General features: G+C 39.8%; 1 protein-coding gene across 1 annotated transcript; it reads left to right on the top strand.

The window, feature by feature from the left end:
• The first annotated feature begins 1,758 nt into the window (after positions 1–1,758).
• On the top strand, positions 1,759–19,338 carry Rcn2 (reticulocalbin 2). Its single transcript, XM_021664094.2, has 7 exons — positions 1,759–2,112; positions 2,440–2,545; positions 5,143–5,339; positions 12,918–13,031; positions 16,400–16,496; positions 17,527–17,669; positions 18,338–19,338. Exons 1-7 carry the CDS (start codon positions 1,969–1,971, stop codon positions 18,488–18,490), a joined length of 954 nt encoding a protein of 317 aa, XP_021519769.1. The 5' UTR covers positions 1,759–1,968; the 3' UTR covers positions 18,491–19,338.
• Positions 19,339–20,580: the final 1,242 nt, after the last annotated feature.

Consider the following 20,580-nt stretch of genomic DNA (forward strand, 5'->3'; position numbering starts at 1 on the left):
TGACCTCTCTTGAATGTACATTTTCACTATAGTCTGTTTCCAAACAGTCCTCAAAAACATGGATTTATGGATCTGGTGAAGAGTTGCCCAGGATTTCTTCAGGAGTCCTTACCTTTTTCTTCCACCTACATCCTTTGGAAACACCGATGAAAACAGTCTGAGAGTTTCCATCCAGGAATGCACACAGCCATAGAATTGTGCACAGGATTTGGGAATGAGCACACTCCTGAAGGCTTGGCAGAGCCCTTTCGTGTCCAAAGACCTCAAAATAAGGTCTCAGAGTTAACTTAGCCTCTTTCATAAGAAAAATACTAAAACAAACAAACAAAAAACAGAACAGAACCTAGGTTTTCTAATGTTCATTTATACTGATACTTCACAGCCATTTAAAATCCCCTTAGCTTCCCTGTGCCCCCACATCTCCATCTGGGGAGTCCTTGAGTTTAAAAAAACAAACAAACTTCTGCAATACTTTGTGTACAACCCATTGTGACAGGATTAATCAGAAACTTGTCTAGAATTTACCATTTACTTAAATAATCTGTCCAAAACTGACTTCCTTACATTAAGTGAGATTACCTTAATTTTCAGACTACCTCAAAACCCAGAACTGACATAAATTGTAATATGACCCAGAAATGAAAGTTTTAGTCCTTTAAATGAAGGCGAATTTGAAGTGCTGCCTGTATTTATGCTCTGGCGTTTAAAATGTTGTTCTACACTGGGATTCATCTTTGCTCTGAAAACCCCTGAATGATGGATGGTCTCTGGCCAAACATAAGAGTCCTGTCTGACCCAAGGAATTTCTGTAGTTCATGCCCACACAGTTTTCAGTTTGGAACAGGATTCCTGCTCCCAATCCAGAGCCTGTGAGAACTGAAAGACACCCCCTTCCTTAAAAAAAAAAAAAAGCCTTTCCTTCCTATGAAAAGACCTGTAAACAAAACACCTCAAGTTACAACATACAATGTCTCTGCCTTCTTACTTTGCACAGCTGGGGTGGACAAACTGCATAGACCTGAATGAAAATAAAAAACAAAACGCGTGTGCACTCATTCGTCCATAAACCAGCTAGTGAGCTGCCTTTCTGTACAGTTATCCTTTATTTCCCTTCCCCCATGCATGACAGGGTGCATTTATCGAACATACATTTATTGAACACTTCACAGTCTGTACCAGTGTTCTAAAGGCATTACATTATTTAATTCGCTCTTCACGACTATCTAAAAGTCTAAAAAGAGAAAAACGATGCCTAGTTTATGAAAGCACAAACAGGTTCTTAGGGGCCCAAATAATTTAACCGGGTCGTATAAATCGGAGATCAGATGCAAACATCTGGCTGCAATTCCCGGTACTGTACTTCCTGCTCTGGCGAAATTAAGACGCACTGAGGCCTGTGGGAAATGGACACCGCTGGTCTGTCCCTCTGGCAAAGGTTTTTCTCGAGAAACAATACCGTGTTGTTTTTCACCAAAATCTCCGGGCTCTCTCTCACTGATGGAAGCCAGGGGTTACCCACCGACTGCCCAGGGAACCTCCCGCCAGGACCAGACTGGGAGGAAAAGGGCCGAGTGCTGGTGAACGGGGCTGCACTCCCGAGGCCATGGCGGCAAAGGTGAGGGGGCCCGCGGGGGTCCCAGCAGCTGGCTCGCCCGCCGGCTCCCGTCAGGCTGCGATCGAGGTCCCGCCCCCAGAGCAGCACGGCCCAATCAGCGACAGCCGTGGCGCTCCGGGCCCGCCCCCGCCCCCGCGGCCATATAAGGCAGGGACTGGCGGGCCTCCGCAACGCGGTCGTCTCCGGACCTCAGGCCTGGGGGTGCTGAAGCCGGGCCGCCGCCGAGGCCACCCCCCTCTGACCCCCACGAGCAGCGCCGCCCCTCTGCGGCCGCCCGCGGAGCGAGGCTGCCAAGCCCGGGCTCCGCCCGCCTCCCTCCTCGCGGCTCTCCGCGTCCTCGCCGGGCGGGCGCGATGCGGCTGGGCCCAAGGCCCGCGGCTCTGGGGCTGCTGCTGCTGTCCGCCGCGGTGGCCGGCGCCAGCAAGGCGGAGGAGCTGCATTACCCGCAGGGCGAGCACCGGGCCGACTACGACCGCGAGGCGCTGCTCGGCGTCCAGGTGAGGATGCCCCCAGGGTTCAGCACCGCCGCGGGGCTTTGTCCTGTGACAAAGCGGGCGACCAGGCGAGGCCTTGGCAGGGGCGGCCTGACAATGGGGCCCGGGCGGGGCTCCGCTTGCGCTCTAGGGGACCCTGAGGCCTGTAAAGCTGGTGGGACTAGGGACAGGATCGTTTAGTGTGTGGTAGGGGGGCGTACTGGAGAGGAGTGTGGGTCATCCTGAGGTCTCTGGAGCAAATGAAGCATGTGGTAGCCCCGTGTCCCTCCAGCACTATGCCCCACTGATTGTAATGCTTGACTCTCCTGTGTATGATTTCCCTCCCCGAAGGAAGACGTCGATGAGTATGTTAAACTTGGCCACGAAGAGCAGCAAAGACGACTGCAGTCGATCATAAAGAAAATTGACTCGGACTCCGATGGCTTTCTCACTGAAAGTAAGGACCGTCTTGTATCACCAACAATGGAGAAAGCCCTTTGTAGGAGATTAACGTACCTTTACAACGTGTTGTCTGTTGAATGCCAGATTGCTAGTGTTCCAACAGGCTATAAAAGTACTGTGATAACAGAAAATAGGTCTTATACCTGGAAGGTAGGCTACCGAGTAAAATCAGTGCTTTCTCCAGGGGTGTGTAAACATTACTGACCGTAATAGGTTAAGTTTGCCGGTCATACCTTGAGACATCCTCCTCACATCACTTTTCCCATTGTCCGTAGTATGATTATTTTAGAGACATTTGCCCTAACCCTTCTCAGCACATCACACGATACAGTGTTCGATACAGTGTTCCTTTGGTATGTAGAATTTTAAGAATCTGCTTTTGTTAGTTTATTATAAGAATAAGCAAATAGAATTATACTTATTGCAACATTTTAAAAAATGTTGGTTTTGATGGGGGCTTGGGACCACCTTCTCTACCACAGAGATAAGGAAAGTGAAGTACAAAGGGGAAAACCTTATTTTCAAATAAATGGAAAACCAGGCGTAGAATTCAGCTTAGTCTTAATTCGGTTTTGAATGTCCTCAGTTCAGAACAACAAAAGAGTACTCTTAGGTGGGTTGTTAGGCAGAAATGGAATGTCTATAAAAGACTATAAAAGAATGTTCTAGATCAATTACAAGTAATTTTCCCTCCACATTTGATTGAGCCCGATCAGAATTCCAGGTTTATCTTTTGGTTCAGAAGTGTGTTACTGTGATAAGTTGTTTGCAGTGTCTTCTCGTTTAAATGCTGTTCAGCATCCAGATAATGAAGTGACAAGAGAGGGAATTACACTGTGTGCCATCGATACAGATTGGTGCCCTCAGGTTTGTTCCTGTTAAACAATGATAAAACCTCTAAACCAACAGAAGGATATGGGTCTTTCTGTCTTTTGTTACACTGGAGTAGACAAATGGAGTCGATCTGGAAGTCTAGTACTTGTTGGGATCTAGATGTGTTTAAATAGTCTGGATCTTCATTTTATAGGTGAGAAAGCAAGAGCTTGAAAGGTAAACTATCATTTAGGGCCAAGCTGAAATGTGAGCGTGTGGTGCTGGGCCTTGTTAAATTCTGTTTTCTACTGCGCTACACTAAATCCTTTAATGCTGAAGAAAGACTTATGGTGTTTAAGGAAACATAGCCACTTGAGGACCCCTAAGAGAACTTAAGTGATTTTTGAGTTTTGAGGGCTGGGGTTTGGAGTCTGAAGCTGGGCCCAAAGGCCATGAGGCAAGCTTGAGCCAAGGAGTTAAGACCAGCTTGAGCAACAGTGAGAGACCTACCTTTTTAAAAAACAGTGGACATTCTTGAGTGGTTAAAACACCATAGTTAAAGCTCTGAAGCCAAAAGTACATTAGATTCTAGATTCCTGAGACCTGATAGGCTAGGGTCAAATAGAAGGGGAGGAGGACCTCCCCTATCAGTGCAGGGTCATAGGGAGAGAAGAGGGAGGGAGGGCCCACAGCCAGGATACAAACTGAATAAGTTGTAATAAATGATAAAAAGCAGAAAAGAATCTAGATTCTTACTATGAAACCTTGCACCTTTCTGAACCTCAGTTTCATTAACTGAAATAATGACGATTATAAGTGTTTTCAGTGTATGGCTGTGCAACCATATTTGGAGTGGTAGGTAGGAATCATCTCTGTGTGTCCATGTGCCTGAGCCCTTGCAAGCCAGCAGAGAAGCACGTCTTAAACCTAGTTGTACATTACCTTTAAACCAGTGCTCTACACTCATGCTCTTCCCGCAAGCCTTCACTGCAGCCTTCTCACCTAGTTTAGATAATTCAGTGTAGTAATTGCCTCTATGAAGAAAATTTTTAGAGTTTTTCTGAAAGACAGGCATTTGAAATTTAAGAACTTGTTCCCCGTGCCTTTAGTACCAAGACAGGCAATTATACAAGAAAGGCAGAAATTATCATTCCTACAAAATTTCTCCCACATAACTATGATGTTTAGTAGAACTATACCATACCAGTATTTCTCTGTTTCCAGGGGCTTGAATTCCTGTTCTACTAACTACTAAAGTGAGATATACCCAACTCTAATCAATACCAACACTTGGAAGGTGGCGGGGGGGGGGGGGTGGAATTCTCTAGGTTTGAGGCCAACCTGGTCTGTGTAGTAAGATCTAGGCCAATCCAGGTACACAGCAAGACCTTATCTCAAAAAACAAAAGGTATATTTTGTGTGTGTGTGTGTGTGTGTGTGTGTGTATACATATAACATGTATATATGTATACACACGTATATTTTTGATTCAACTCATAAGTTAAGGGAAAACTTAAACCTTTATAGGCAATAAAAGTTTTTTAATGGGTGATATGATTCAAATATCTATACTTCTTAAAAGACATGATAATTCCAACATTCTTGGACTCTGCAAGCGCTCCCCACCTCTTTATCCTTAATTTCATTAATACTGTTAGGCCAGTTTTCAGGTTTTGCAAACATTAAAGTTACATTTTCAAAAAAAAAAAAAAAAAAATTAGAAATCTTCCCTCAGTTTGGAATTCTTGTGAACATTCTTGTGTTCTGGGAAACTCACAGGTGAACTCAGTCAGTGGATTCAGATGTCTTTTAAGCATTATGCTATGCAAGAAGCCAAACAGCAGTTTGTGGAATACGATAAGAACAGTGACGGCACCGTGACATGGGATGAATACAACATCCAGATGTATGACCGCGTGATTGACTTTGATGAGAACACTGCTCTGGAGGATACAGAAGAGGAGTCTTTTAGGCAGGTGAGCCAAAGCTGTTCCTCCTGGCTGAGTAAGCCACGAGGGCCCAGATCCTCAGCTGGTGCCGTGGGCATTGGGCAGTACCACTTCCGCCTCAGTGCTTACTTTGATGGTTTCCTTGTAGCCGGACGTAGGGCTCTTGCCTCTGGACCTAAACTGTTCCTGCATCTGATCCCCTCTTCACTAATTTGTCCTCATTCCAGAGGTGTTCCTTAAGTGTATGTTGGTGATACTAATATATATCTCATTTTTAAAAAATAGATTAACAGTTGGCTTTATACTAACATTTTATGGAATGTTTCCATCCTTTAAAAGATGTGAAATACAAATTTAGTTATAGCAACGTAACTGTAACATGTTTATCTTACTTATTTCTGTTGTGTGTCTGTCTGTTTGGGCGCTTGTAGAGGGTAGGGTACAACCATGGGTGTCAGTCTTCACCTGGCACCTTTGAGACAGGTCTCTTGTTCACTGCATATTCCGGGATAACTGCCCTTGAGCTTCTCAAGTCGCACTGCCCCACCTCCATCGTGCTGTAGAGTGCCCTGACTACAGACCATCATGTTCTGCTTGAGGGCTAGGGATCTGAACCCAGGTCCTCACACTTGCAGGGCAAGCCCTTTACGCACTGAGCCATCTCCCCTTACATTTACCGTTTTACTTTTTTATGTCATTGGAGACTGAACCCAGGGCTTTGTGCACATTTGATAAGCACTCCACTTTGAGCTACATACCAGGCCCATTTCAACCATTTTAAAGAGTTTTCAGTAGTGTTGATTATACTCATCGTGTTCAGCCAGTTGGTCAAACTTTTTATTTTGCGAAACTGAATTTGGTACACACTGTACCCATGAAACAATAACTCCCTGTTTCTACCCCCACCATTCTACTACCATCTATTCCAGGTACTTCATGTAAGGAGAACCGTAATGTTTGTCTTTTTTATGACTGCCTTATTTCACTTAACATAATGTCATCAAAGTTTATCCATGTTTTACCATGTGCCAAAATTTTCTGCGAAGAAAGAACATATTCTAAAAAGACCAAATATCTGCCAGGCAGTAGTGGTACATGGCTTTAATCCCAGCACTTGGGAGGCAGAGGCAGGCAGATCTCTGATTCAAGGCCAGTCTGAGTCTGGTCTACAGAGCAAGTGCAGGACAGCCAGGGCTAAATAGGAAAACCCTATCTAGAAAAACAAAAACAACAACAAAAAAAGATCAGATATTTTTGTGTATGTTTGTGTGTTGGGGAGAAGGGGTTGTATTTGTGTCTGTCTCTGTTAATCTGCCATATTTTGTCTTCTTGGGTTCTTTTTTTATCTTTGAAATTTTCATACATTTATGCAATGTATTTTGATTGTCACCTATCATTACCTCTCATCCCAACTTCATGGCCTCCTTTTAAAAAAAAAAAAATCCTGTAATGAGTATAGTATACAATTCTCTTTTAAGTCTTGGTTTGGATTATCTTGGGTACGTTCTCAGAAATGAGATTGTTGGATTACACCTGCTTTTAGGTACCGCAGTATAGTTTTCCATAGTGCTACTTATTTATTTATTTTAAAAATTTATTTAATATGTATTAGTGTGAAGATGTCAGATCCCTTGGAATTGATGTTATAGACAGCTGTGAGCTGCTATGTGAGTGCTGGGAACTGAACCCGGGTCCTTTGGAAGAGCAGTGGTTAAGAGCTGTTAAGATGGCTCTTAACCACTGAGCCATCTGTCTAGCCCCATGCTACATATTTATAATAACTCAGTTCTGAAGCTCTAGTATAATAGCCTGTTGAGTATTAAGTTTTAATTTTACTCAAGCAAATAAACACTTTAAGCAAATATGAGAAAACTTGTTTGATTGTTTTTGAGACAGGGTTTTTCTTGTAGTCCTGGCTATCCTGGAACTCACTCTGTAGACCAGGTTGACCTCAAACCTAGAGATCCACCTGCCTCTGCCTCCCAAGTACTAGGATTAAAGATGTGTGCCACCACTGCCAGGCAAGAAGAGCTGTTTTTATTGCAGTTTCAGGAAGAACTTTTTAAGACTTTTAGGAAGACTATTAAACCAAAAGTATTTTAATACAAATGTCTATATGCTTGAGAAATTAATAGTTCAAAAGTATTTAAAAAGTCTTTAATTTAAAAAACAAAAAACAACTGTCCCCAGAACAAGTTGAGGCTTGGAAATCTTTTGAGCCTTCCTGCTTCATTTGGAGAAAGGCTTAATTTTTATAATGGTATCTCTTAATTTTTATAATGGTCATCATTTATCATTATACATAGTATTTATTTTAGAATTTCACTGGCCATGTGAACTATGTAGGCTATCACTAACTCCAGCTTCTTATTTGAATAATCAGACAAAGTCTTACTGTATAACTTTGAACTCTCCATGTAGCTCACTCTCCTCAAACTCACAAGCATCTACCTGTCTTTGCCTCTGGGACCAAAGGAGTGTGTCACCATTCCTGGCCTAATAATTAGTTTTTGCTCTCCAAATGTCGCCAGTGTGCAGGGTAAGGTTCCCGCCTGCAAGCCGGTCTGCCTGGCTTCACACCCAGCTCTACCGCTTCACAGTTGCTAAACCTCCCTTGCTTCAATTTCCTCATCTCTAAAAACAGGATAATCCCCACTAAGAACAATAGTATAGGGAAACAATGTATAGTAGCATCTGGATTGATGAGTATTAATTTCCAGTTGAAAGAACGTTGTAAAAGAAGCAGTACTTGGGAGGTGGAAGCAAGAAAACCTCAAGTTTGAGGCATGACTGTCTTTGTCTTTGACCTGTGAGATGGCTCATTGGTAACGGTGCTTGCTGCCAAGAGTTAAAGCCTGAGTTTAATCTCTAAGACCCACATGGTGGATGAAGAGAGATTTGAGATTGTCACCGCCAATCCCAAAATGAATAAATATTGTTTAAAAATGTAGAGCTGAGTGTTGGCATAGTTGTTAAGGTCACTGACTGTTCTTCTGAAGTACCCAGGTTCAATTCCCAGCATCCACCTGGCTGCTTATAGCCCTCTATAACTTTAGTTCCAGGGGTCTGATGCCCCTTTCTGGCCTCTGTGGATATCAGGCATGCATGTGGTACACAGACATACATGCAAACAAAATACCCATACACATAGGTTTTTTTTGTTTTGCTATGTTTTGTTTTTAATTTTCATTTAATGGAAAAGACCCTGTCTCACAAGCAGAAGAAACATGTGCAATTCACAGAAGATTGTATTTAATAAAAATGTTTAGGCACTTGTTAACTACATCAGCTTTAGGCTAGTTAGGACTTAATTTATAGGAGGAAGATATACTTTTTGTTTCCCTTTATTTGAATCTTTATTGTCCAGCAGCCTAAAGGGACTGTAGATCAGTCTTTTCATCCTGGATAGTACTAAAAAGAAAACAAGTGGTAATGAGGTTTAACAAGAGATCTCCTAGGCACCATTGAAATTCTGGGACTTTTCAAAAAAAAATCATGATATGCTCTGTGACCTTCCTACCAGGGAATAATAGAGACACGAAATAAAATATTTTTAAATTGCTAGTTAGATTGTAATTTCCTGCCTGTTTCCTACCTTCATTCCTCTCGAACTTCTTTTTACTCCAAAGAATTACTGTTTCGCTAAAAAAGTATGTATCCATGTGCACAAGCACCTGCATTCGAGAGCACACAAAAAGTGTGTGTGTGCTTCTGTGTTCTTGGGGAGGAATTTCATGTAAGACACGTGGTATTGACTTTAAAGTCTTTGTTTTGGAGAGTGGTATTTCTCATAGAATATACAAGTAGTCCTTTTTAAAGATGTCTTGGTCAACTGCTGTGCTCACTATCAAGTGCTCAGTACTTGTTGGATGAGGATGAGTTAGGGGGCTGGAGAGATGGCTCTGAAGTACGAGCATTTACTGAGGCGGGTTCCCAGCATCCACATAGCTTTGTAACCCCAGTTCCAAGTGATTGGGTGACCCCTTCTGGCCTCTGAGGGCTCCAGCCCTGATATGACACATATAAACTCACAAAGCATACACACACATGCATAAAAACAAATATATGTTAATAAATACAATTTTTTTAAAGAATGAGTTAAATGGATCTTAGTACCCTAACGGAAATGATAGAGCTCCCCAAATGAACACTTACCAATGGGAAAATTATTGGCTATTATTTGACTAGGAATATGACTACCTTTTTGAAGTTCTCATCAAACTTTTTTAAAAATTTGGCAATTTATAACATCTATAAATTGGTATGGAATGTAGAGATAAACCCAGAGAGAGTGCATTGTTCTCCAAAATAAAAAGTCTGGGCATAATGGGGCATGCTCTGTAATCCCGGCACTCATGAGGCAGAGGCAGACAGATCCCTGTGAGTTCGAGGCTAGCCAAGGCTACACAGTTAGACCCTACCTCAAAAAATAAATTATAAAGGATAGACATTGAGTCAGTTTCAAAGTTACAAACAAAATAAGACAAGAATAAAGCAACCATAAAAAAGCATATATCTGAACAAAATAAAATTATATTGAAATCTAGTAGAAAACTAAAAATTAATCCTGAATCTTATTTTTTTGATAAGTTGGCGTATAAAGAATATAGACAACTTGGAAGTAACTACGTTTTCACATTGTTAAGTGTCTGAAAAGTTTTTTCTGAGTAGTATGAAGAACATACTATTATGTTTTTCTGAATAGTATGAAGGACATAGTATGAAGTTAATACTTTTATCAGTGTGACTGGAGTTGGGGAGCTACCTCACAACAGTTTGGTGTTCTGCTAAAATATGTGTAAGCAACATTTATTTGTGTAAGATATAATCGTTATATGTTTATTGTTAAGAGCTAGACTTCTATTCTAGGATCATAGATTATATATTTCCTCACATAAAATAACATTCATTTACCAAAAGAAAAAATTCAGTTTTGTTCTTCACAAATGTCTGTATAAAAATAGATGATTAATATGATTTTCTTTTTATAACAGTATTTTGTTCTCTAGTTCCTAACCCTCCTAATGCTGTGACCCTTTAATACAGTTCCTCATGTTGTGATGACCATAAAATTATTTCGTTGCTACTCGGAAATAATTTTGCGGCTGTCAAGAACAGTTATATAAATATCTGATCTGCGACCCCTGTGAGAGGATCATTCAAACCCAACAGGGTCGCAGCCCACAGGTTGAGACCTGCTCTTGACTATAAAATTTATAAAAAGAAAATAAGTTGTTTTTTTTTTTTTTGCGAAACTTTCATTATTGTTTTTCAGTTTACAATTCAAAAATATTAAAAAAAGAAACAAAACAAAATATAGTGACTTCTTTAACATGGGGCACTTTTTAAAGAGAGCTTTAAATATTTTAAAAAACTTTTACTCATGTGTATGGGTGTTTTGTCTGTGCACCATGTGCATGCCTGGTGTCCTCGGTGGCCAGAGGACACTGGGTTCCCTGAGACCTGGAGTCACAGAAGTTGTCCTGCATGTGCTGGGAATCTAGGAGAGCAGCTAGAGCTCTTAACCCCTGGCCATCTCTCCAGCCTCAACAGACGTAATCTTGCTGTCTTTAAACTTGTGATCCTCCTGCCTCAGCCTCCCAAGTGCTGGGATTACAAGTACATGGTGCTTTGCCCCGCGGTATGCACTGTTGATTCACTGCGATCAGATGGCCACAGAGCATTACGCTCCCGCAGACTCTCTGTGTTCTCCTTCTTCTGTTCCTCCCTCCCTCCCAACCCTTTCAGCTACTTGAAAGAGACCTTTTCTTTCCAAAGACAAATTTGGCCAAAGTTAGCTCACTCTGCTAAAATGTGGACTTTTTTTTTTTGCTCCAAATCGAAGGGTTCTTTCATAAGGAAATCTAAACAGTATTTTGAACAGTGATTTATTCAAAAAGATTTTGTTGACTCTACACAGAGATTAAATTCTTGTTTATCTGTTTTTCTGCATGTTAAACCTGAATGTTAAATGTAAATTACTTGATCTAAAATATTTAAAGTTATCAAACATAAATGCAGCTATTAGAAACTTTTTTTTTCCTGTTATATTAAGAGACTGTGGCTGGCCTGTGGAGTCTAGATGTTTAAAAACCAAATTCTTTAGGGGAGGTGAGCCTCTCCACTGAGTGTCAGTAAAATACCTACTGACTAAGCAGCTCTGAAAAAAAATTAACAATGGCGAACACAAATTAAAAGTTGCTAACAAAAAAAACAACCTTGTAATTGTTTTTAAAAGAAAGTTTACTACATGCAAGTTTTTTAGAATATTTATTTTTAATATTCCCAGAAATATTAAAAATAGAAAGCCATTGCACTGATGGCTTTCAAAGCTGTTGGTTACAGATTTATCTTTGAACATTTTATTACAAGTGCCTTTGTCCCTAGTAACTGCTTAATAATTTCTGTACTTAAACATGCTTTTAAAAGGAAAACAAACAAAAAAAAATGTTTGTTTAAGCTCCAGAATTAGAGCCTGTTAAACTTTTGGACTATTTATTTCTGAACATGCGTAATGAGCAGAATGATGAGCCCACTAAGACTAGGCTTCCACAGATGCTATCAGTGCGAAGAAGATGACTTTCTCCAAATAGGGACCATTTTTCTGGAACATGTTAGCATATTTTTGTTTATGGTTTTGGTTTTGGTTTTGTTATAGCCCTGCCTAGCCTGAATCTCATAGGCTCACATTGAACTCATAGAGGTCCACCTGCCTCAGCCTCCCAAGTAATGTAAACTCTATCAAGATACAATTGGTTGAGCTGGAGAGATGGCTCAGTGGCTAAGAGCACTGTCTTCTCTTCCAGAAGTCCTGAGTTCAATTCCAACTAACCACATGGTAGTTCACAACCATCTACAACGAGATCTGGTATCCTCTTCTGGCATGCAGGTGTACATGCAGATAAATCACTCATACACATAAAATAAATAAATTAAAAAAAACACACAATTGGTTGTCCTAAGTTTATTGTTTTGGAAGCATTCTAAAATTGCTGGGTTGGATTAATGAGATCTAAATATCTGAGGCTTCTACTAAACAATGTAATCTCAGTTATTCTGTAAGTCTAGTAATTTATGGGTTTGTGGTTTGTTTTAAGACATGGTCTGTTTGGCACAGAGTGGCCTTAGAGTCTTGATTTTCCTGCCTCTGTGTCTGGAAGGCTGATATTCTGGATGTGTGCTACCACCCTGGCTAACACTCACACTCAGTATACTTTCGGCTTACTATTTGTGTTGTATGGTAACAGATAACACACCAGTTTCTTAGTAGAGAGTTTTGTTCCGATTTATAGAAGAAACCGAAGAGGTAAAACAGTTAGTCCTGAGTGTAGTTAGGAAGTGTCTTGCTAGAACCAAGGTCAGGGGTCTGTCTGATTGAGGTGCTTCTGTCTCTCTGGTGCCTTGCAGAGATGTTTAGCTCCACCTACTTTCAGGAGGCTTTTGTAAACATAAATGAGGTAATGTATAAAAATGTCCTTTAAATCTCATGTTTTATGTTTTTCAAAGTGTTTTTACTGCTGATATGATTCCAAGATCCTTAAATTGTTTTATTGCTTGCTTGTTTGTTTGTTTGTTTGTTTGTTTGTTTGTTTGTTTGTTTCAAAGCTTCATTTAAAGGATAAGAAGCGATTTGAAAAAGCTAACCAGGATTCTGGTCCTGGTCTGAGTCTTGAGGAATTTATTGCGTTTGAGCATCCTGAAGAAGTTGATTATATGACGGTAAGGAGCAAGCTTTACAGAATTATTGAGTGATTAAAACCTATGTGCAGGCTATTCAAAATTAGTGTGAAACAAAGAGAATTTAGAGACAAACAGATTCAAAATGGTCAAGTATTCTCCCCACAAAAGATTATGGTGAGGGGTTTCTGGTGATGGTGAGATGATTTACTTGGAGAGAGAGTGAAGGTTTTTGTTTTTGCATGTATATATATACATGCAGCAGTCTTCCTCTGGCTACCTCTTCAGTCAGACCATTGCCATCAAGGAATTTCTTGTCCCTTTTGTACTTTTCAGATCACTAGAGTCCTTATGTAGTTTACAGCCTCACTTATGAGAACTTTTGGTCTGTAAAAAATGGATCATTTTGATTGCTTTTCATAGGGTGGGGATGGTGCTGGGATATTTTTTGCAACTTTTTACTTAATAAGTCCTCTCATCCCCTAATGAGAAGTTCTGGTTTGGGTATATTGCTCAGTAGCCCACACAAGGCTGCAGTTCTCAGCACCACAAATAAGTGATGGATCAGCTCTTTGACACTGAACTAATGGATTCTAGTTTAATTGTTGTAACATTGGTTGAACCATCATATTAATAAGAAAAACTTTATTGACAATACATGTATACTGAGGCCTGCTGTATTCCATAAGCCTCCAGCTGTGTGGCTTCATTTTCTGGCTATTTTGTGGAGGGAGGTATAGCTTTTTGTTGAGTGGGTAATGGCCAGAGTCTGCTGTGTTGAATAGCAAGCAGGCACATTTTTCTCCATAGCTCAGCAGCAAGACTGTGCCATTAGTGCCACTTTGTTTGTCATTGTGAAGTTTCTAATTTCTCACTTGGCACAAAGGACATGACCTAGTTTAAGACCAGTGCTAGGTGGGATTTAAATGCCAAAGCTAAGTGGAGCCCAGCTAATTGAGTTCTAAAAAAGCACACAGGATCCTGGGCCTTGACTTTTTAGAGAACAAGGAACAGTTGACTGGAGATGGAGAGAGCTGGTGAAAGCAATTAAATAATAGGCATTATGTAATAGGAACCTGACAAGGGGGTGGAATAGATTTCATCAATGTTTTGAAGACCTTGTAATAGCAATGTCAAGAAAGTTGATTTACAAGTGTTGAGAGACAGAGCCCTGAAGTTCTCATTGTGTAGAAGCGACAAAAGCCACACCTTTGACACAGTGAGATGTGGCAGATGGCGTGATGGCGTGATTGTGCTTCCTGCGCTGTGGTGGAGCCAATGGCAACACAGGAAATTTAATCATAGTCTCGTGGAGAGCAGCTTCATTGACACCTACTTGCCTTGCTTATTTTTGTATGGTCTTTTCCCCCCTCTAAAGGGTATGTTGGTATAGGAAAAGACAGGGATACAGGACCAGTTAAGTGATTTTTTTTTTTTTTTTTTTTTTTTTTTTTTTTTTTTTTACTGTGGATTTAAGTTAGAATTTAATTTGAAAGGTTTGCCCTGTTCTATTTTTGTAGTACTGGGAATTGAACTTAGGCTTTTACATACTTGCCTGGTCTTTACAACTTGTATAAACTGGTCTGGAACTCATTGTGTGGTGTGGGTAGGCCTTGAACTTTCAATCCCCCTGCCTCAGATTCCCAAGTTACTGTGATCGCAGGCTTGCTCCACCAGACCTAGCTTTGAAATATTTTCATTCATGTAGTTCAAAAAATTCTTTTAAAGCATGGCAACATTATTAAAATAAATATGCTGTAACCCAAGGATATTGCTTGAATGCAAGAATTATTGTTTTGATCAGTAGTTCTTAACTTTTGTTGAATTACAAACTCCTTTCTCCTTTAAGAATATGATTTATAATTAAGAAAAGAATGAGAGAACAAAAAAGAAAAGAACATGATTTATAAATAAATAAAAACTATAGCTCTATCCAGAAGAAATATGTATAGATCCACCACCCTAAATATTATATTATAATTTTATGATATTCTCATATACTTTCTCTAAAACTAATCCTCAGGTCCCTAGTCTCTTCTATATGTAAAATTTGTACAATTGGATTCTTAAAAGAACAGTAATGTTTATTTTGGTGTTGTTTCATATAAATGTAGCTGAAGCTTTTGAATTTGTCTACACTAGAGATTTGAGAAGATATTTTTATTACAGATCAGATACTAAAGTCTGGATTGAGAGGCTCAGGGTGTGGCAAGTAGTGAAGAAATGAGAGACTAGGCAGGGTGGCAATTAAAGAAAGCAAAGCTCTGGGGATGACCACATCACAGAAAGTACAGGGGAAGGACCCAAGGGCTTACGCGAGGAGATGTAAGAGCTGAAGGCAAGAAATGTTCCACATAGGAAGCTGATGGAGGATTGGTTGTTTGCTGAGAGCTTGATATGAGTAATAGATTTAGAATGGTGAATGAATGTAGGTTTAGAAGTAGTAAGGATACTGAATTTGGATATCAAGAGCAGCTGATTACACCCTGGAGATAGAGCAACACCTGTGTGCCAACGAGTCAAAGGCCCTGTTCTTTGATGCCCTTCCTGGATTGCAGAACTAAGGAAGTAAAGAGTGGGTAGTCAGAAGTGGCAGTCTATTTCTTTTTTTTAAAAGATAGATCTATCTATCTATCAATTCTATCTATTTATTCTGTCTCATGTCTGAGTTCGCTATCTGCATGCCAGAAGAGGGCACCAGATCCCAGTGTAGATAAATGGTTGTTAGGCACTATGTGGGTACTGGGAATTGAACTCAGGACCTCTGGAAAAGCAGTCAGTGATCTTAACTGTTGAGCCACCTCTCCAGCCTGGAGCTTACTCTCCCTCTTCCCTTTTCTTCTTCCCTCCATTCCCAAATCCTCTCCCTCCAACTTCTTTCCTACTTCCCCATCGCTCTCAGGTTGAGAGCTGCTTTTTCTTTGATGATTATTTATATGTATACATAAGTACGTAAGTATAACCAGATGAGTTCATTTTTACTGTGTGTGGGGGGCGTTCAGGACCAACCACTTTGTCTGGGGTAGCCAGTTAGGGCGCTCACCCCTGGAAGAGGCTGTCTCGTCTCTCAGCAGTCATAGTTTCCTGTAGTTCTTTGTCTAGTAGTAAACCGTGAGGCTTTCAGTGATGGCATTCTTCAAAGGGGAGAGAATGCACACAAGGCAGAAGCCTATGTTTAGTGCTGAGGTTGTTTATGGGAGTGAAATAGAATTCTTCCCAACACAGGGGAACAAAGATGTAAAATTTAAAATTACTCAGTACAGGGGTTTATTCTTGCTTGTAGTTCCAGAATTTAGAAATATTTTCCTTCAAGGAACAACCAGAATGATTGTAAAGAAATTCGACAATAGGACTGGTTAGTACTGAAGTGTTTGTGACAATTATCTTTTCTTTGAATGAGCATGTAACAGGAGTTCGTTATTCAAGAGGCTTTGGAAGAACATGACAAAAATGGTGATGGCTTTGTTAGTTTGGAAGAATTTCTTGGCGATTACAGGAGAGATCCAAGTAAGTTGCTGAGGGTAAAGTAAAAAGAGTTGGGGCTGGAATTATGGAGAGCCAACCTTACTGAGCACTCTGACAGGAGGGACCAGCATGAGCACTCGCAGCGTGTCTAATGTGCTGCTTTGCTCATTTTTATTTCCCTGTGCGGGTTCTAACGTCTTCACTCCTTTTTCAGCAAGTACAACACCACTGTCGAGGCAAAGGGGAAGGAAAGCTGTTTTTTTAAACACACTCCTATGCCATTCATGTCCATGGTGAGAAGGGACATAAAATTGTGCAAATAGTATACACTAGGTGAAGTAAGTTTGATCTTAAAGAGAATTTCCTTTTGTTAGGTTGCTGTCGTTTACCAGAATTGTTGCTTACAAGTTTTAAAACGATGCCGTTTTAAAGTCGTTTTCCTGACTTGTTATTGCAGATGAAACTTAAAAAGGCATTGCTGTGTAGAAACATGTAAGCAGTCAGTTTGTCACATGGTGTATATCAGAGCATTGCCCTAGATTGGCATTTAACTGTCTTCCAAGTGCAGCCTTGCACATAGGAGACCCCTGGCCTCTAGTCTTAGAACAGCACAAACCAGGCGTGGTGGCACATACTGTAATCCTACCACCTAGGATACAGAGCAGGAGAATCAGAAGTCCAAGTCATCTTCAGCTACATAGAGAGTCTGAGACTAGTCTGGACCCTAAGACCCTATCTCAAAATATTTTTAATTAAAAATTAATACTACCACTTAAAAATTAGGAAAACTGGAAACCAGGATATATAGTAGTGCTTAATAAAGGCACTTATTTATTAAATATGTAAGAATTTTGAAACTTACTTCTTTAGCTAACATCTCATTTTTTGAAATCTGTACAGATTGGTCCTTATTTCAGGACGTTTCTGTTAAGTGGTTCTGTTTCTTGAGTCTCCTTTTGTAGTAAACATTAAATTCACTTCCTTTATTTTAGAGATATACCAAATTTCTTACTGGTTTCATGTGATATTCTTATATATTTGAGGTTTTGTTCTTGCTTTTTTTTTTATTAAGCTGCAAATGAAGATCCAGAATGGATACTTGTTGAGAAGGACAGATTTGTAAATGATTATGACAAGGATAATGATGGCCGGCTTGATCCCCAAGAGCTGTTGTCGTGGGTAGTGCCCAATAATCAGGGCATTGCCCAAGAGGAAGTAAGTGTGACAATTGTTGTTTCCCCTTCCCCAACACACACTTTATGTTACTGATAGGAAAGGAAGCTGGACCCTGAATCCAAAGAAAGAAAAACGGGATAACTTAAGATGAATACATTGTTGTGTTTTTAATTAAATGATGAAACTTTCATATTGTCAGGGAGACATGGAAGATAAGATTGTATAATGTCTAATCTTAGGACATAGTCCATAGGATGTTGACAGCTTGTGTCATACCTTTACAGGCTCAAGTGGATTTTACCCTCCACTAATCCTATGCTAACCCTGTGTAGAGATGCAGAACCCAGTATAGCTTAAAGAAAAGAAAATGAGAGAAGCAGTAGACAGACAGTTTTAGAAACTTAGAAATTACCACCAGGCGGTGGTGGTGCACGTCTTTAATCCCAGTAGTCGGGAAGCAGAGGCGGGCTGATCTCTGAGTTCAAGGCCAGCCTGGTCTACAGAGTGAGTTCCAGGATAGCCAAGGCTACACAGAGAAACCCTGTCTTGAAAAATTTGAAAGAGAGAGAGAAAGAAAAAGAAAGAAAGAAACTTAGAAATTAACAAGTTCTTGATATACCTAAGTGGTTTTGACAAATCGCACTAAAATGTGATTTTACTTAAAAAGACTTATTCTAGACATGTTTTCCTTTTGGTTTGTTTTAAAGGCTCTTCATCTAATTGATGAGATGGATTTGAATAGTGACAAAAAGCTCTCCGAAGAAGAGATTTTGGAAAACCAAGACTTGTTTCTTACCAGCGAAGCCACGGATTATGGCAGACAGCTCCATGACGACTATTTCTATCATGATGAGCTTTAACTCCTGGGTGCCCAAGTGCAGGATGGGTCCTTTTGTAGTTTGCTACCAGCTTTACTTTTATGATAAATATTGATGTTGTATTTTACACTCTTAAGTCTTACTACATCAGATGATTTACATGTATATTATAATTTTTGGCTTTCTGGAAGAAAAATCAAAAATGATATTTATTTCAAGGCATATTGAAGGAGTAAAGCATTAATATTGTGCCATATGACCACAGTCTTTCCTGAGTACTCCATCTGTGCAGTACTGTGTTGTAGAATGTTTGGGTTCTGTTTCCATACTTGAAAACAATGGAGGACTTTAGCCGTGTCTAAACAGTAGAATTTAAGTAGCACGTGATGAAGCTAACAGTTTTTGTTCTTGTACTAAGTAGATTTACTTTTGAAACTGACAAAGGACAGTGTGTTAGGTTTGGTGTTATATTTTAAAACCTTTAAAGGAACCTTCAGAAGAACTTAAACCTCACATAGATGTTGAGAAGTTCTACTTAATTTTAAAATGGTTTCTAAAAAGGGTTTTGTCGTATGAAATAGAACTTTATATTTTTGCATATGTATAGATAGTAATTATATTTAACGTATAACTATAGCATTATGGTGAGTGAAAATTGACATTGTCCAGACTCTTTTCATTTTTGATTGATTAAAAATAAACTGTCCTATCTTTTTATATGTTTTTTTTTTAATTTTTACAGATAAACCTTAAATTTGGCATGAGTTTCGTTATATTTAACATTATTCATTCCTTTATTGGGGTAGTAAATGTTCTCAAAACTGTTTAATTCTTGGTACATATTTTTATTTTGCCATTTTTTTAAATAAAAGAATTATGTTATAATTTAATATGCACATGAGACGTTTTCAGTTGCTCTTATGTTGAGTGTGATTTGGCATTTTAGTGCTAAAAATAATGTTTTTGTTTTGTTTGAGATCCTAGGGATCAAGTCCAGGGCCTCCGGCATACTAGGTAAATGTTCTGCTACTGAACTGCTCACACTTGGAGCCCCAGAGAGAATCTTAAAAATTATGGAGGCTGAGAGCCATTCTCATTGAACACTTATCCACAACCAGACAATTGGTTTTAATTGCTTTCAGGAATCGCAAACATACCTTTGTTAGAATGGAGAAAAGTAGGTGAGAAATTAATTTTTTGAACCTGTGACTTACAGATAGTTTTTGTTTTTCTTTTTGTTTTCCTTGCATTCCTTTTGTTTATGGGTAAAAAGTCAGTTGAGAAATTTGTTTATTATTTTTCAGGTTACCATTCTTTCATAGAACACACAGTGCAAGTCAGCCAGCCCTTATGAGTATTAGAGAAGACCCCTGCTCTTTTCTGACAGAGTTGACTACCTACGCTGCCTTGCCTTTGCTGATGTTGGATGTATATGCAAACTGTAAATGCACCTCTAATGATAGCTCTCTTACCCTCGTAGTTGAGGTGCATGGTTTTTATTTTACCTTACAGCATCATGTAGCTATAGTTTTAAAACTGACTTATTGTTGTTACTCATCTGTCACTTCTCAGCCTCGCTGACATTGCTTAAAATATCTGCTTTGGTTATCAGCATGTCAGCTGTTTTTCTTAGTAGACTCTAATGCCCATGTCACAGTTGTTAGACCATCACATACAGATTTGACTTCAGTCCTTAGCAGAATTGTTTTCACTGAGTTAAGAAATTAGCATTGTCCATTCAGCATGGCTATATAGATAAGAAAAAATGTTGGTGAATGTTCTGGTTTATCAATGTCTGCACTGTTCTCAGCATGAAGGAAACTGCAGTTTGTGGCCTTCTCATAGGTGGCAGTGACTGCCCCAACCAGTTGAGTATAGGAGTAGTTGCCACCCTGACTAGTGAGTGCCAACCTCTTTCCTCCACCGTGGCCCTGTGGAGGAGACTCAGTGGAAATACTAGAGCCACAGAGTCAAATGTCCTTCATTGCACAGTGGCCTCACAGAGAACAAATGGATCCACAGTAGAAGTAAACTTTTTTATGCTAGACTAGAAATTTGGGACATTTCTGCTGTTTTTGAACCACAGCAGGATTCATCCCATCCTAAGTGAAGATTTAATATTGATTAAGTGA

This window comes from Meriones unguiculatus, chromosome 1, assembly GCF_030254825.1.
Source record: "Meriones unguiculatus strain TT.TT164.6M chromosome 1, Bangor_MerUng_6.1, whole genome shotgun sequence".
Taxonomy (NCBI): Eukaryota; Metazoa; Chordata; class Mammalia; order Rodentia; family Muridae; genus Meriones; species Meriones unguiculatus.